Source organism: Oncorhynchus kisutch, unplaced genomic scaffold, assembly GCF_002021735.2.
Source record: "Oncorhynchus kisutch isolate 150728-3 unplaced genomic scaffold, Okis_V2 Okis03b-Okis08b_hom, whole genome shotgun sequence".
Lineage (NCBI taxonomy): Eukaryota > Metazoa > Chordata > Actinopteri > Salmoniformes > Salmonidae > Oncorhynchus > Oncorhynchus kisutch.
In genome coordinates, this window is record NW_022261980.1 from 16,469,540 (window position 1) to 16,487,039 (window position 17,500).

Consider the following 17,500-nt stretch of genomic DNA (forward strand, 5'->3'; position numbering starts at 1 on the left):
ATGCACCCTGACATGATGGAGTAGACTGAACCTAACCCTACTGTTACTGACAGACTGTACACACAGCATCCTGACATGATGGAGTAGACTGAACCTAACCCTACTGTTACTGACAGACTGTACATGCATCATCCTGACATGATGGAGTAGACTGAACCTAACCCTACTGTTACTGACAGACTGTACATGCAGCATCCTGACATGATGGAGTAGACTGAACCTAACCCTACTGTTACTGACAGACTGTACATACAGCATCCTGACATGATGGAGTAGACTGAACCTAACCCTACTGTTACTGACAGACTGTACATACATGATGGAGTAGACTGAACCTAACCCTACTGTTACTGACAGACTGTACATGCAGCGTCCTGACATGATGGAGTAGACTGAACCTAACCCTACTGTTACTGACAGACTGTACATACAGCATCCTGACATGATGGAGTAGACTGAACCTAACCCTACTATTACTGACAGACTGTACATGCATGATGGAGTAGACTGAACCTAACCCTACTGTTACTGACAGACTGTACATGCAGCATCCTGACATGATGGAGTAGACTGAACCTAACCCTACTGTTACTGACAGACTGTACATAATGCATCCTGACATGATGGAGTAGACTGAACCTAACCCTACTGTTACTGACAGACTGTACATAATGCATCCTGACATGATGGAGTAGACTGAACCTAACCCTACTGTTACTGACAGACTGTACATGCATCATCCTGACATGATGGAGTAGACTGAACCTAACCCTACTGTTACTGACAGACTGTACATGCAGCATCCTGACATGATGGAGTAGACTGAACCTAACCCTACTGTTACTGACAGACTGTACATACAGCATCCTGACATGATGGAGTAGACTGAACCTAACCCTACTGTTACTGACAGACTGTACATGCAGCATCCTGACATGATGGAGTAGACTGAACCTAACCCTACTGTTACTGACAGACTGTACATACATGATGGAGTAGACTGAACCTAACCCTACTGTTACTGACATACTGTACATACAGCATCCTGACATGATGGAGTAGACTGAACCTAACCCTACTGTTACTGACAGACTGTACATACATGATGGAGTAGACTGAACCTAACCCTACTGTTACTGACAGACTGTACATACAGCATCCTGACATGATGGAGTAGACTGAACCTAACCCTACTATTACTGACAGACTGTACATGCATGATGGAGTAGACTGAACCTAACCCTACTGTTACTGACAGACTGTACATGCAGCATCCTGACATGATGGAGTAGACTGAACCTAACCCTACTGTTACTGACAGACTGTACATACAGCATCCTGACATGATGGAGTAGACTGAACCTAACCCTACTGTTACTGACAGACTGTACATGCATGATGGAGTAGACTGAACCTAACCCTACTGTTACTGACAGACTGTACATAATGCATCCTGACATGATGGAGTAGACTGAACCGAACCCTACTGTTACTGACAGACTGTACATACAGCATCCTGACATGATGGAGTAGACTGAACCTAACCCTACTGTTACTGACAGACTGTACATGCATGATGGAGTAGACTGAACCTAACCCTACTATTACTGACAGACTGTACATACAGCATCCTGACATGATGGAGTAGACTGAACCTAACCAAATCAAATCAAATTTCAAATCAAATCAAATTTATTTATATAGCCCTTCGTACATCAGCTGATATCTCAAAGTGCTGTACAGAAACCCAGCCTAAAACCCCAAACAGCAAGCAATGCAGGTGGAGAAGCACAGTGGCTAGGAAAAACTCCCTAGAAAGGCCAATACCTAGGAAGAAACCTAGAGAGGAACCAGGCTATGTGGGGTGGCCAGTCCTCTTCTGGCTGTGCCGGGTGGAGATTATAACAGAACATGGTCAAGATGTTCAATGTTCATAAATGACCAGCATGGTCGAATAATAATAAGGCAGAACAGTTGAAACTAGAGCAGCAGCACAGTCAGGTGGAAGTTGAAACTGGAGCAGCAGCATGGCCAGGTAGACTGGGGACAGCAAGGAGTCATCATGTCAGGTAGTCCTGGGGCATGGTCCTAGGGCTCAGGTCAGTTGAAACTGGAACAGCAGCATGGCCAGGTGGACTGGGGACAGCAAGGAGTCATCATGTCAGGTAGTCCTGGGGCATGGTCCTAGGGCTCAGGTCCTCCGAGAGAGAGAAAGAAAGAGAGAAGGAGAGAATTAGAGAACGCACACTTAGATTCACACAGGACACCGAATAGGACAGGAGAAGTACTCCAGATATAACAAACTGACCCCAGCCCCCCGACACATAAACTACTGCAGCATAAATACTGGAGGCTGAGACAGGAGGGGTCAGGAGACACTGTGGCCCCATCCGAGGACACCCCCGGACAGGGCCAAACAGGAAGGATATAACCCCACCCACTTTGCCAAAGCACAGCCCCCACACCACTAGAGGGATATCTTCAACCACCAACTTACCATCCTGAGACAAGGCTGAGTATAGCCCACAAAGATCTCCGCCACGGCACAACCCAAGGGGGGGGGGGCGCCAACCCAGACAGGATGACCACAACAGTGAATCAACCCACTCAGGTGACGCACCCCCTCCAGGGACAGCATGAGAGAGCCCCAGCAAGCCAGTGACTCAGCCCTACTAACCTAACCCTACTATTACTGACAGACTGTACATACGGCATGCTGACATGATGGAGTAGACTGAACCTAACCCTACTGTTACTGACAGACTGTACATACATGATGGAGTAGACTGAACCTAACCCTACTGTTACTGACAGACTGTACATACAGCATCCTGACATGATGGAGTAGACTGAACCTAACCCTACTATTACTGACAGACTGTACATGCATGATGGAGTAGACTGAGCCTAACCCTACTATTACTGACAGACTGTACATGCATGATGGAGTAGACTGAATCTAACCCTACTATTACTTACAGACTGTACATACATGATGGAGTAGACTAGACCTAACCCTACTATTACTGACAGACTGTACACACAGCATCCTGTTCTGTTAGTTTTGAGGTTATACAACTACAGCATACAGGACCAGGTCCTTAACTGTCTCCCGTCTCCAGTGCACGGGCATCATGTTTGTGTGTCACCTGTTCGTCCACCTGATGGCGGTTTCCATCGACCCCGCGGACTACAACGTCAGGGCCAAGAGCTACCACGGCCCCGTGCCTGTGTTCGACCGCACCAAACATGCCCACGTCATCGAGAACTGCCACTGCTACCTCTGTGAAGTAGACGTGTGAGTACTGTCTTTGTAATGCCTCTCACAGAGAAATATCACCTCTGTGAAGTAGACGTGTGAGTACTGTCTTTGTAACGCCTCTCACAGAGAAATATCACCTCTGTGAAGTAGACGTGTGAGTACTGTCTTTGTAATGCCTCTCACAGAGAAATATCACCTCTGTGAAGTAGACGTGTGAGTACTGTCTTTGTAATGCCTCTCACAGAGAAATATCACCTCTGTGAAGTAGACGTGTGAGTACTGTCTTTGTAATGCCTCTCACAGAGAAATATCACCTCTGTGAAGTAGGCGTGTGAGTACTCTCTTTGTAATGCCTCTCACAGAGAAATATCACCTCTGTGAAATATCATCTCTCTGTTTCTCTCTGTCTCTCTCTGTCTCTCTCTCTCTCTCTCTCTCTCTCTCTGTTTCTGTCTCTCTTTCTCTCTCTCTCTGGAGCTACATAACATAGTGACCTTCTGTGTAGCATGTCAGAGTAGAGAGGCACTTAAAGACTGATCTGAGGTCAGTAGTTAGACCAGTCAGTAGAGTAGTCTGGCTGTACATTAATGGGGTCATAAGAGTGGGGGCTGGGGTACTGTAGTGCTGGGGCTGGGAGACCCCCCCCTCCCCCCCTGACGAGCTGAGGAGCTGACTGAGGAGGGTTGTTGCTGGGCAGAAGGGAGGCAGCAGGACAGAACAGGAGGGTTAACAGATAGTCAGGGGGGGGCAGCAGATGAACAGAGGAAGGTTGATGAAGGGGAAGGAGGAGGCTAGGGGGTTGCCGTGGAAACCAGTGCAATAACAGGACTAGGCCTACAGAGCATTCTGAAACTATTCAGACTTCTTGACTCTTCACACATTTTATTACGTTACAGGTTTATTCTAACATGGATTAAATTGTGTTTTTTCTCTCATCAATCCAGAATGAAAAAGCAAAAACAGGTTTTTAGAAAGAAAAAAAATTACATATTTTATAAATAACTGAAATATCACATTTCCATAAATATTCAGACCCTTTAATCAGTACTTTGTTGAAGCACCTTTGGCAGCGATTAGAGCCTTGAGTCTTCTTGGGTATGACGCTACAAACTTGTCACACCTGTATTTGGGGGAGTTTCTCCCATTCTTCTCTGCAGATCCTCTCAAGCTCTGTCAGGTTGGATGAGGAGCATCGCTGCACAGATATTTTCAGGTCTCTCCAGAGATGTTCGATCGGGTTCAAGTCCAGGCTCTGGCTGGGCCGCTCATGGATATTCAGAGATGTGTCCCGAAGCCACACCCCGCGTTGTCTTGGCTGTGTGCTTAGGGTCGTTGTCCTTCTGGAAGGTTCTCCCATCTCCACAGAGGAATTCTGGAGCTCTGTCCGAGTGAACATCAGGTCACCTACCTGACAAAGGCCTTTCTTCCCGAAGGGCCAGCTCTAGGAAGAGTCTTGGTGTTTCCAAACGTCTTTCATTTAAGAATGATGGAGGCCACTGTGTCCTTGAGGACCTTCAATGCTGCAGAAATGTTTTGGTACCCTTCCCCAGATCTGTGCCAGAACACAATCCTGTCTCTGAGCTCTACGGACAATTCCTTCAACCTCGTGGCTTCATTTTTGCTCAGACATGCACTGTGAATTATGGGGCCTTATATAGACAGGTGTGTGCCTTTCCAATCAATTTTAGAATAAGGCTTTAACGTAACAAACTGTAAAAAAAATATATATATATTTTTTAAATCAAGGGGTCTGAATAATTTTCGATGGCACTGTTATATACTAGCAGATTAGGGGAGACGACTGGACAGGACTGTGTGGGTGGCTGAGAGGAAGACAGGACTGGACAGGACTAGACAGGACTGTGTGGGTGGCTGAGAGGAAGACAGGACTAGACAGGGCTGTGTGGGTGGCTGAGAGGAAGACAGGACTGGACAGGACTGGACAGGGCTGTGTGGGTGGCTGAGAGGAAGACAGGAGTGGACAGGACTGGACAGGGCTGTGTGGGTGGCTTAGAGGAAGACAGGACTGGACAGGACTAGACAGGGCTGTGTGGGTGGCTGAGAGGAAGACAGGACTAGACAGGACTGTGTGGGTGGCTTAGAGGAAGACAGGACTGGACAGGGCTGTGTGGGTGGCTTAGAGGAAGACAGGACTGGACAGGGCTGTGTGGGTGGCTTAGAGGAAGACAGGACTAGACAGGACTGTGTGGGTGGCTTAGAGGAAGACAGGACTGGACAGGACTGTGTGGGTGGTTGAGAGGAAGACGGGACTGGACAGGGCTGTGTGGGTGGCTTAGAGGAAGACAGGACTGGACAGGACTGTGTGGGTGGCTTAGAGGAAGACAGGACTGTATGGGTGGTTGAGAGGAAGACAGGACTGGACAGGGCTGTGTGGGTGGCTTAGAGGAAGACGAACTAGACAGGACTGTGTGGGTGGCTGAGATGAAGACAGGACTGGACAGGGCTGTGTGGGTGGCTTAGAGGAAGACAGGACTGGACAGGACTAGACAGGACTGTGTGGGTGGCTGAGAGGAAGACGAACTAGACAGGACTGTGTGGGTGGCTGAGATGAAGACAGGACTGGAGGGTGGAGAGGATTGATGGCAGCAGAGTAGAAGAGGGGACATGTCTGGGGATGAGAGAGAGTCAGAGCCTCTACCCCAGCAGCCCCTCTCCTGTCTCGCACACATCTATATTTGATTATAACTCAGGCTGGTCAGTAGGGACTGAGGAGGAGTCATCTGGACACCAGAACACATCTATATTAGATTATATCTCAGGCTGGTCAGTAGGGACTGAGGAGGAGTCATCTGGACACCAGAACACATCTATATTAGATTATATCTCAGGCTGGTTAGTAGGGACTGAGGAGGAGTCATCTGGACACCAGAACCAACTATTCAGGCAGACTGGCCAGTCAGCAGGTCAACATAATGTTTCATCTGTCATGAAGAGAAACAGCCATAAGCCTAACAGCCCATAACTACCAGCTCATATGGTGACCACTGCCCTGGGGGTCTGTAATGTTCAGGGCCAGGCAGCAGGCCCATAACTACCAGCTCATATGGTGACCCCTGCCCTGGGGGTCTGTAATGTTCAGGGCCAGGTAGCAGGCCCATAACTACCAGCTCATATGGTGACCCCTGCCCTGGGGGTCTGTAATGTTCAGGGCCAGGCAGCAGGCCCATAACTACCAGCTCATATGGTGACCCCTTCCCTGGGGGTCTGTAATGTTCAGGGCCAGGCAGCAGGCCCATAACTACCAGCTCATATGGTGACCCCTGCCCTGGGGGTCTGTAATGTTCAGGGCCAGGCAGCAGGCCCATAACTACCAGCTCATATGGTGACCCCTGCCCTGGGGGTCTGTAATGTTCAGGGCCAGGCAGCAGGCCCATAACTACCAGCCCATATGGTGACCCCTGCCCTGGGGGTCTGTAATGTTCAGGGCCAGGCAGCAGGCCCATAACTACCAGCTCATATGGTGACCCCTGCCCTGGGGGTCTGTAATGTTCAGGGCCAAGCAGCAGGCCCATAACTACCAGCTCATATGGTGACCCCTGCCCTGGGGGTCTGTAATGTTCAGGGCCAGGCAGCAGGCCCATAACTACCAGCTCATATGGTGACCCCTGCCCTGGGGGTCTGTAATGTTCAGGGCCAGGCAGCAGGCCCATAACTACCAGCTCATATGGTGACCCCTGCCCTGGGGGTCTGTAATGTTCAGGGCCAGGCAGCAGGCCCATAACTACCAGCCCATATGGTGACCCCTGCCCTGGGGGTCTGTAATGTTCAGGGCCAGGCAGCAGGCCCATAACTACCAGCTCATATGGTGACCCCTGCCCTGGGGGTCTGTAATGTTCAGGGCCAGGCAGCAGGCCCATAACTACCAGCTCATATGGTGACCCCTGCCCTGGGGGTCTGTAATGTTCAGGGCCAGGCAGCAGGCCCATAACTACCAGCTCATATGGTGACCCCTGCCCTGGGGGTCTGTAATGTTCAGGGCCAGGCAGCAGGCCCATAACTACCAGCTCATATGGTGACCCCTGCCCTGGGGGTCTGTAATGTTCAGGGCCAGGCAGCAGGCCCATAACTACCAGCTCATATGGTGACCCCTGCCCTGGGGGTCTGTAATGTTCAGGGCCAGTCACAGTGTGTATGAATATGTGTTTCTATCCTTTACTGAGACATGTGTGGTGTGTTGCAGGGGCCCCAAATCCAAACACTGCAGTGCCTGTAACAAGTGTGTTGCTAGTTTTGACCATCACTGCAGGTGGCTCAACAACTGTGTCGGGAGCCGGAATTACTGGTCAGTATCTCTCTTTCCCTCATTCTGCCTCTTTCTCTCATTCTGCCTCTTTCCCTCATTCTGCCTCTTTCCCTCATTCTGCCTCTTTCCCTCATTCTGCCTCTTTCCCTCATTCTGCCTCTTTCTCTCATTCTGTCTCTTTCCCTCTCTTTTTGTCTCATTCTGCATCTCTCTTTCTCTCATTCTGCATCTCTCTTTCTCTCATTCTGCCTCTCTCACTCATTCGGCCTCTTTCCCTCTCTCTTTCCCTCGTTCTGCCTCTCTCACTCATTCGGCCTCTTTCCCTCTCTCTTTCCCTCATTCTGCCTCTCTTTCCCTCTCTCTTTCCCTCATTCTGCGCCTCTCTTTCCCTCATTCTGCCTCTCTTTCCCTCTCTCTTTCCCTCATTCTGCGCCTCTCTTTCCCTCATTCTGCCTCTCTTTCCCTCTCTCTTTCCCTCATTCTGCGCCTCTCTTTCCCTCATTCTGCCTCTCTTTCCCTCTCTCTTTCCCTCATTCTGCGCCCCTCTTTCCCTCATTCTGCCTCTCTTTCCCTCTCTCTTTCCCTCATTCTGCGCCTCTCTTTCCCTCATTCTGCACCTCTCTTTCCCTCGTTCTGCATCTCTCTTTCCCTCGTTCTGCCTCTCTTTCTTTCTCTCATTCTGCCTCTCTCACTCATTCGGCCTCTCTTTCCCTCTCTCTTTCCCTCAACTCTCCCTCATTCTGCCTCTCTTTCCCTCTCTTTCCCTCTCTCTTTCCCTCGTTCTGCCTCTCTCTTTCTCTCATTCTGCCTCTCTCACTCATTCGGCCTCTCTTTCCCTCTCTCTTTCCCTCAACTCTCCCTCATTCGGCCTCTCTTTCCCTCTCTCTTTCCCTCAACTCTCCCTCATTCTGCCCCTCTTTCCCTCTCTTTCCCTCTCTCTTTCCCTCATTCTGCCTCTCTCTTTCCCTCATTCTGCCTCTCTCTTTCCCTCATTCTGCCTCTCTCTTTCCCTCATTCTGCCCCTCTTTCCCTCTCTTTCCCTCTCTCTGTCCCTCATTCTGCCTCTCTCTTTCCCTCATTCTGCCAGTATAGGTTTTATACGTTGGGGTCTGTAATTATTGACATCCTTAAAGCAAAACAATGATTGTATAAAATAAATAATTGAAATACTGAGCCATATAGGATTGTGAAATGATATGTAATACCATTCCTCAGAGAAAGAGAGTTTGTTTAACAAGTAATATATTTGTCTAAATTATTGACACCCTTGTTTTCAAAACCTCACCTTTGCTTATGGCCTTTCCTCTTCACTTCAACAGGTTTTCAATGGGTCCGGAGACTGAGATGGACATTGCAAAATGTTGATTTTTGTGGTCAATGAACCATTTCTGTGTGGATGTTGATGTGTTGCTTGGGGTTATTGTCTTGCTGGGAGATCCACTTGCGGCCAACTGTCATTCTCCTGGCAGAGGAAACCAGGTTTTTTTGACTAAAATATTCTGTTACTGGGTAGTTCATGATGCAGTTGACCTTTAATAAGGGCCCCTGGAGGACCGGTGGAAGCAAAACGACCCCATAACATCAGAGATCCGTCACCATATGTTACAGTAGGTGGGGGTTTATCTTCTGCTCATTACATTTTCATTTCAAAACCACACCCACCGCTGGTGTGCCTGGCCAATGAGCTCTCTTTCCATGTCATCCAACTCATGTAAACACCTGGAGTGTTCTAAATGGCACTGGCACTTAGAATGGAACCGGGGCTTTGGTCAGAGTTAGTCCCCTAGACCAGCTCCTTAGTCAGCATCACGTCAGAGTTAGTCCCCTAGACCAGCTCCTTAGTCAGCATCACGTCAGAGTTAGTCCCCTAGACCAGCTCCTCGGTCAGCATCACGTCAGAGTTAGTCCCCTAGACCAGCTCCTTAGTCAGCATCACGTCAGAGTTAGTCCCCTAGACCAGCTCCTCGGTCAGCATCACGTCAGAGTTAGTCCCCTAGACCAGCTCCTTAGTCAGCATCACGTCAGAGTTAGTCCCCTAGACCAGCTCCTCGGTCAGCATCACGTCAGAGTTAGTCCCCTAGACCAGCTCCTTAGTCAGCATCACGTCAGAGTTAGTCCCCTAGACCAGCTCCTTAGTCAGCATCACGTCAGAGTTAGTCCCCTAGACCAGCTCCTTAGTCAGCATCACGTCAGAGTTAGTCCCCTAGACCAGCTCCTTAGTCAGCATCACGTCAGAGTTAGTCCCCTAGACCAGCTCCTTAGTCAGCATCACGTCAGAGTTAGTCCCCTAGACCAGCTCCTTAGTCAGCATCACGTCAGAGTTAGTCCCCTAGACCAGCTCCTTAGTCAGCATCACACCAGAGTTAGTCCCCTAGACCAGCATCACGTCAGAGTTAGTCCCCTTAGACCAGCTCCTTAGTCAGCATCACACCAGAGTTAGTCCCCTAGACCAGCTCCTCAGTCAGCATCACACCAGAGTCAGTCCCCTAGACCAGCATCACACCAGAGTTAGTCCCCTAGACCAGCTCCTCGGTCAGCATCACACCAGAGTTAGTCCCCTAGACCAGCTCCTCAGTCAGCATCACACCAGAGTTAGTCCCCTAGACCAGCTCCTTATTCAGCATCACACCAGAGTTAGTCCCCTAGACCAGCTCCTCAGTCAGCATCACACCAGAGTTAGTCCCCTAGACCAGCTCCTCAGTCAGCATCACACCAGAGTTAGTCCCCTAGACCAGCTCCTCAGTCAGCATCACACCAGAGTTAGTCCCCTAGACCAGCTCCTCAGTCAGCATCACACCAGAGTTAGTCCCCTAGACCAGCTCCTTAGTCGGCATCACACCAGAGTTAGTCCCCTAGACCAGCTCCTCAGTCGGCATCACACCAGAGTTAGTCCCCTAGACCAGCTCCTCAGTCGGCATCACACCAGAGTTAGTCCCCTAGACCAGCTCCTCAGTCAGCATCACACCAGAGTTAGTCCCCTAGATCAGCTCCTCAGTCAGCATCACACCAGAGTTAGTCCCCTAGACCAGCTCCTCAGTCAGCATCACACCAGAGTTAGTCCCCTAGACCAGCTCCTTAGTCAGCATCACACCAGAGTTAGTCCCCTAGACCAGCTCCTCAGTCAGCATCACACCAGAGTTAGTCCCCTAGACCAGCTCCTTAGTCAGCATCACACCAGAGTTAGTCCCCTAGACCAGCTCCTCAGTCAGCATCACACCAGAGTTAGTCCCCTAGACCAGCTCCTTAGTCAGCATCACATCAGAGTTAGTCCCCTAGACCAGCTCCTTAGTCAGCATCACACCAGAGTTAGTCCCCTAGACCAGCTCCTCAGTCAGCATCACACCAGAGTTAGTCCCCTAGACCAGCTCCTCAGTCAGCATCACACCAGAGTTAGTCCCCTAGACCAGCTCCTTAGTCAGCATCACACCAGAGTTAGTCCCCTAGACCAGCTCCTTAGTCAGCATCACACCAGAGTTAGTCCCCTAGACCAGCTCCTTAGTCAGCATCACACCAGAGTTAGTCCCCTAGACCAGCTCCTTAGTCAGCATCACACCAGAGTTAGTCCCCTAGACCAGCTCCTTAGTCAGCATCACACCAGAGTTAGTCCCCTAGACCAGCTCCTTAGTCAGCATCACACCAGAGTTAGTCCCCTAGACCAGCTCCTTAGTCAGCATCACACCAGAGTTAGTCCCCTAGACCAGCTCCTCAGTCAGCATCACACCAGAGTTAGCCATTGACCAGCTACTGTTTACTCATAATGTAGTCATGTGCTGCTCAGCTTCATCTTGGAACACAGTCAACATACTCAGGGTAAACACGCACAGTCAACATACTCAGGGTAAACACACACAGTCAACATACTCAGGGTAAACACCCACAGTCAACATACTCAGGGTAAACACGCACAGTCAACATACTCAGGGTAAACACGCACAGTCAACATACTCAGGGTAAACACGCACAGTCAACATACTCAGGGTAAACACGCACAGTCAACATACTCAGGGTAAACACGCACAGTCAACATACTCAGGGTAAACACGCACAGTCAACATACTCAGGGTAAACACGCACAGTCAACATACTCAGGGTAAACACGCACAGTCAACATACTCAGGGTAAACACGCACAGTCAACATACTCAGGGTAAACACGCACAGTAGTACGTCTCTTTTGGATGAAACAGTCTGCTAAATGGCATATATTATATTCTGAAACAGACCTCTTTACTGTGCGTTGGGAAACCCTATCAGCAAGGACTTTAGTTTAAGGCTTTTAGTCCTGATGCGAGTCATGAATATTCAACAAGGAACGGGGTCGGCCGTGAGTTTGCTCGGGCTTTGGGCGGTTTTAGCTGATTTGAACAAAGTTCTATTTTATCTTCTGGTGACGAAGACGCTCGTTGGTCAACGTCTTCGCTACCTTTTTCCAATTCAAATGAGCTGCTCTCCTTGGTGACTTTAGGTCTGAAGGTTAGAATGCTCTCTTTGGTGACTGTAGGTCTGAATGTTAGAATGCTCTCCTTGGTGACTTTGGGCCTGAAGGTTAGAATGCTCTCCTTGGTGTCTGAAGGTTAGAATGCTCTCCTTGGTGACTGTAGGTCTGAAGGTTAGAATGCTCTCCTTGGTGACTTTGGGCCTGAAGGTTAGAATGCTCTCCTTAGAATGCTCTCTGAAGGTTAGAATGCTCTCCTTGGAATGCTCTCTGAAGGTTAGAATGCTTTCCTTGGAATGCTCTCTGAAGGTTAGAATGCTCTCCTTGGAATGCTCTCTGAAGGTTAGAATGCTTTCCTTGGAATGCTCTCTGAAGGTTAGAATGCTCTCCTTGGAATGCTCTCTGAAGGTTAGAATGCTCTCCTTGGAATGCTCTCTGAAGGTTAGAATGCTCTCCTTGGAATGCTCTCTGAAGGTTAGAATGCTCTCCTTGGTGACTTTAGGCCTGAAGGTTAGAATGCTCTCCTTGGTGACTGTACGTCTGAAGGTTAGAATGCTCTCCTTAGAATGCTCTCTGAAGGTTAGAATGCTCTCCTTGGAATGCTCTCTGAAGGTTAGAATGCTCTCCTTGGAATGCTCTCTGAAGGTTAGAATGCTCTCCTTGGAATGCTCTCTGAAGGTTAGAATGCTCTCCTTGGAATGCTCTCTGAAGGTTAGAATGCTCTCCTTGGTGACTTTAGGCCTGAAGGTTAGTGTCCATGTACCCTAACCTATCCTCTCTCTCTCTACCCCAGGCTCTTCCTGAACAGTGTGATCTATGTGTTCATGTACCCTAACCTAACCTCTCTCTCTCTACCCCAGGCTCTTCCTGAACAGTGTGATCTCTGTGTCCATGTACCCTAACCTATCCTCTCTCTCTCTACCCCAGGCTCTTCCTGAACAGTGTGATCTCTGCTCTGCTGGGTATATGCCTGGTGGTGGTCATCGCCAGTTACATCTTCATCGAGTTCTTCTTGGATCCTTCAAAGCTGCGCAGTGATAAACACTTCCAAGGTAAACCCTGGTACCTGGTACTGATAAACACTTCCAAGGTAAACCCTGGTACCTGGTACTGATAAACACTTCCAAGGTAAATCAATCAATCTATCAACCAAGGTAAACCCTGGTACCTGGTACTGATAAACACTTCCAAGGTAAACCCTGGTACTGATAAACACTTCCAAGGTAAACCCTGGTACTGATAAACACTTCCAAGGTAAATCAATCTATCTATCAACCAAGGTAAACCCTGGTACCTGGTACTGATAAACACTTCCAAGGTAAACCCTGGTACCTGGTACTGATAAACACTTCCAAGGTAAACCCTGGTACTGATAAACACTTCCAAGGTAAACCCTGGTACTGATAAACACTTCCAAGGTAAACCCTGGTACTGATAAACACTTCCAAGGTAAACCCTGGCACTGATAAACACTTCCAAGGTAAACCCTGGTACCTGGTACTGATAAACACTACCAAGGTAAACCCTGGTACCTGGTACTGATAAACACTACCAAGGTAAACCCTGGTACCTGGTACTGATAAACACTTCCAAGGTAAACCCTGGTACTGATAAACACTTCCAAGGTAAACCCTGGTACCTGGTACTGATAAACACTTCCAAGGTAAACCCTGGTACCTGGTACTGATAAACACTTCCAAGGTAAACCCTGGTACCTGGTACTGATAAACACTTCCAAGGTAAACCCTGGTACCTGGTACTGATAAACACTTCCAAGGTAAATCAATCAATCTATCAACCAAGGTAAACCCTGGTACCTGGTACTGATAAACACTTCCAAGGTAAACCCTGGTACCTGGTACTGATAAACACTTCCAAGGTAAACCCTGGTACTGATAAACACTTCCAAGGTAAACCCTGGTACTGATAAACACTTCCAAGGTAAACCCTGGTACTGATAAACACTTCCAAGGTAAACCCTGGCACTGATAAACACTTCCAAGGTAAACCCTGGTACCTGGTACTGATAAACACTACCAAGGTAAACCCTGGTACCTGGTACTGATAAACACTTCCAAGGTAAACCCTGGTACCTGGAACTGATAAACACTTCCAAGGTAAACCCTGGTACCTGGAACTGATAAACACTTCCAAGGTAAACCCTGGTACCTGGTACTGATAAACACTTCCAAGGTAAACCCTGGTACCTGGTACTGATAAACACTTCCAAGGTAAACCCTGGTACTGATAAACACTTCCAAGGTAAACCCTGGTACCTGGTACTGATAAACACTTCCAAGGTAAACCCTGGTACTGATAAACACTTCCAAGGTAAACCCTGGTACTGATAAACACTTCCAAGGTAAACCCTGGTACCTGGCACTGGTAAACACTTCCAAGGTAAACCCTGGTACCTGGTACTGATAAACACTTCCAAGGTAAACCCTGGTACCTGGTACTGATAAACACTTCCAAGGTAAACCCTGGTACTGATAAACACTTCCAAGGTAAACCCTGGTACTGATAAACACTTCCAAGGTAAACCCTGATACTGATAAACACTTCCAAGGTAAATCCTGGTACTGATAAACACTTCCAAGGTAAACCCTGGTACCTGGCACTGATAAACACTTCCAAGGTAAACCCTGGTACTGATAAACACTTCCAAGGTAAACCCTGGTACCTGGTACTGATAAACACTTCCAAGGTAAACCCTGGTACCTGGCACTGATAAACACTTCCAAGGTAAACCCTGATACTGATAAACACTTCCAAGGTAAACCCTGGTACTGATAAACACTTCCAAGGTAAACCCTGGTACCTGGCACTGATAAACACTTCCAAGGTAAACCCTGGTACTGATAAACACTTCCAAGGTAAACCCTGGTACCTGGTACTGATAAACACTTCCAAGGTAAACCCTGGTACCTGGTACTGATAAACACTTCCAAGGTAAACTCTGGTACCTGGCACTGATAAACACTTCCAAGGTAAACCCTGGTACCTGGTACTGATAAACACTTCCAAGGTAAACCCTGGTACTGATAAACACTTCCAAGGTAAACCCTGGTACCTGGTACTGATAAACACTTCCAAGGTAAACCCTGGTACCTGGCACTGATAAACACTTCCAAGGTAAACCCTGGTACCTGGTACTGATAAACACTTCCAAGGTAAACCCTGGTACTGATAAACACTTCCAAGGTAAACCCTGGTACTGATAAACACTTCCAAGGTAAACCCTGGTACTGATAAACACTTCCAAGGTAAACCCTGGTACCTGGCACTGATAAACACTTCCAAGGTAAACCCTGGTACTGATAAACACTTCCAAGGTAAACCCTGGTACCTGGTACTGATAAACACTTCCAAGGTAAACCCTGGTACCTGGTACTGATAAACACTTCCAAGGTAAACTCTGGTACCTGGCACTGATAAACACTTCCAAGGTAAACCCTGGTACCTGGTACTGATAAACACTTCCAAGGTAAACCCTGGTACTGATAAACACTTCCAAGGTAAACCCTGGTACCTGGTACTGATAAACACTTCCAAGGTAAACCCTGGTACCTGGCACTGATAAACACTTCCAAGGTAAACCCTGGTACCTGGTACTGATAAACACTTCCAAGGTAAACCCTGGTACTGATAAACACTTCCAAGGTAAACCCTGGTACTGATAAACACTTCCAAGGTAAACCCTGGTACTGATAAACACTTCCAAGGTAAACCCTGGTACCTGGTACTGATAAACACTTCCAAGGTAAACCCTGGTACCTGGCACTGATAAACACTTCCAAGGTAAACCCTGATACTGATAAACACTTCCAAGGTAAACCCTGGTACTGATAAACACTTCCAAGGTAAACCCTGGTACCTGGCACTGATAAACACTTCCAAGGTAAACCCTGGTACTGATAAACACTTCCAAGGTAAACTCTGGTACCTGGCACTGATAAACACTTCCAAGGTAAACCCTGGTACCTGGCACTGATAAACACTTCCAAGGTAAACCCTGGTACCTGGTACTGATAAACACTTCCAAGGTAAACCCTGGTACTGATAAACACTTCCAAGGTAAACCCTGGTACCTGGTACTGATAAACACTTCCAAGGTAAACCCTGGTACCTGGCACTGATAAACACTTCCAAGGTAAACCCTGGTACCTGGTACTGATAAACACTTCCAAGGTAAACCCTGGTACTGATAAACACTTCCAAGGTAAACCCTGGTACCTGGTACTGATAAACACTTCCAAGGTAAACCCTGGCACTGATAAACACTTCCAAGGTAAACCCTGGTACTGATAAACACTTCCAAGGTAAACCCTGGTACCTGGCACTGGTAAACACTTCCAAGGTAAACGCTGGTACTGATAAACACTTCCAAGGTAAACCCTGGTACCTGGTACTGATAAACACTTCCAAGGTAAACCCTGGTACCTGGCACTGATAAACACTTCCAAGGTAAACCCTGGTACCTGGTACTGATAAACACTACCAAGGTAAACCCTGGTACCTGGTACTGATAAACACTTCCAAGGTAAACCCTGGTACCTGGTACTGATAAACACTACCAAGGTAAACCCTGGTACCTGGTACTGATAAACACTACCAAGGTAAACCCTGGTACCTGGTACTGATAAACACTACCAAGGTAAACCCTGGTACCTGGTACTGATAAACACTACCAAGGTAAACCCTGGTACTGATAAACACTACCAAGGTAAACCCTGGTACCTGGCACTGATAAACACTTCCAAGGTAAACCCTGGTACCTGGTACTGATAAACACTTCCAAGGTAAACCCTGGTACCTGGTACTGATAAACACTACCAAGGTAAACCCTGGTACTGATAAACACTACCAAGGTAAACCCTGGTACCTGGCACTGATAAACACTTCCAAGGTAAACCCTGGTACCTGGTACTGATAAACACTTCCAAGGTAAACCCTGGTACCTGGTACTGATAAACACTTCCAAGGTAAACCCTGGTACCTGGCACTGAGAAACACAATCAATCTATCAGCTTTATTATTAGAGAGAGAGAGATTTTAGTATATGTGTCCCCCTTCTGTAGTCTGTTCTGATGTCTCTATGTTGTCTGTCTCTCTGCTCAGCAAGCTGGTGTCTATAGAGAGAGAAGGAAGCAATGCAAGACTAGCTCTCTGTGTCCCCTCCTGAAGTCTGTTCTGATGTCTCTATGTTGTCTGTCTCTCTGCTCAGCAAGCTGGTGTCTATAGAGAGAGAAGGAAGCAATGCAAGACTAGCTCTCTGTGTCACCTCCTGAAGTCTGTGCTGATGTCTCTATGTTGTCTGTCTCTCTGCTCAGCAAGCTGGTGTCTATAGAGAGAGAAGGAAGCAATGCAAGACTAGCTCTCTGTGTCACCTCCTGAAGTCTGTGCTGATGTCTCTATGTTGTCTGTCTCTCTGCTCAGCAAGCTGGTGTCTATAGAGAGAGAAGGAAGCAATGCAAGACTAGCTCTCTGTTTCCCCTCCTGAAGTCTGTTCTGATGTCTCTATGTTGTCTGTCTCTTAC

The 17,500-nt window shown here is 48.0% G+C and overlaps 1 protein-coding gene across 3 annotated transcripts in view; it reads left to right on the forward strand.

Annotated features, from left to right (window-relative positions):
- Positions 1-17,500, forward strand: part of LOC116359659 (probable palmitoyltransferase ZDHHC1) — a 68,780-nt gene that overhangs the window by 7,476 nt on the left and 43,804 nt on the right. For all 3 annotated transcript variants that reach the window (XM_031812848.1, XM_031812850.1, XM_031812849.1), the window contains exons 3-5: positions 3,123-3,298; positions 7,464-7,565; positions 12,888-13,012. In XM_031812848.1, the coding sequence (XP_031668708.1) occupies positions 3,123-3,298; positions 7,464-7,565; positions 12,888-13,012 (403 nt within the window). The remainder of the gene's footprint in view (positions 1-3,122; positions 3,299-7,463; positions 7,566-12,887; positions 13,013-17,500) is intronic.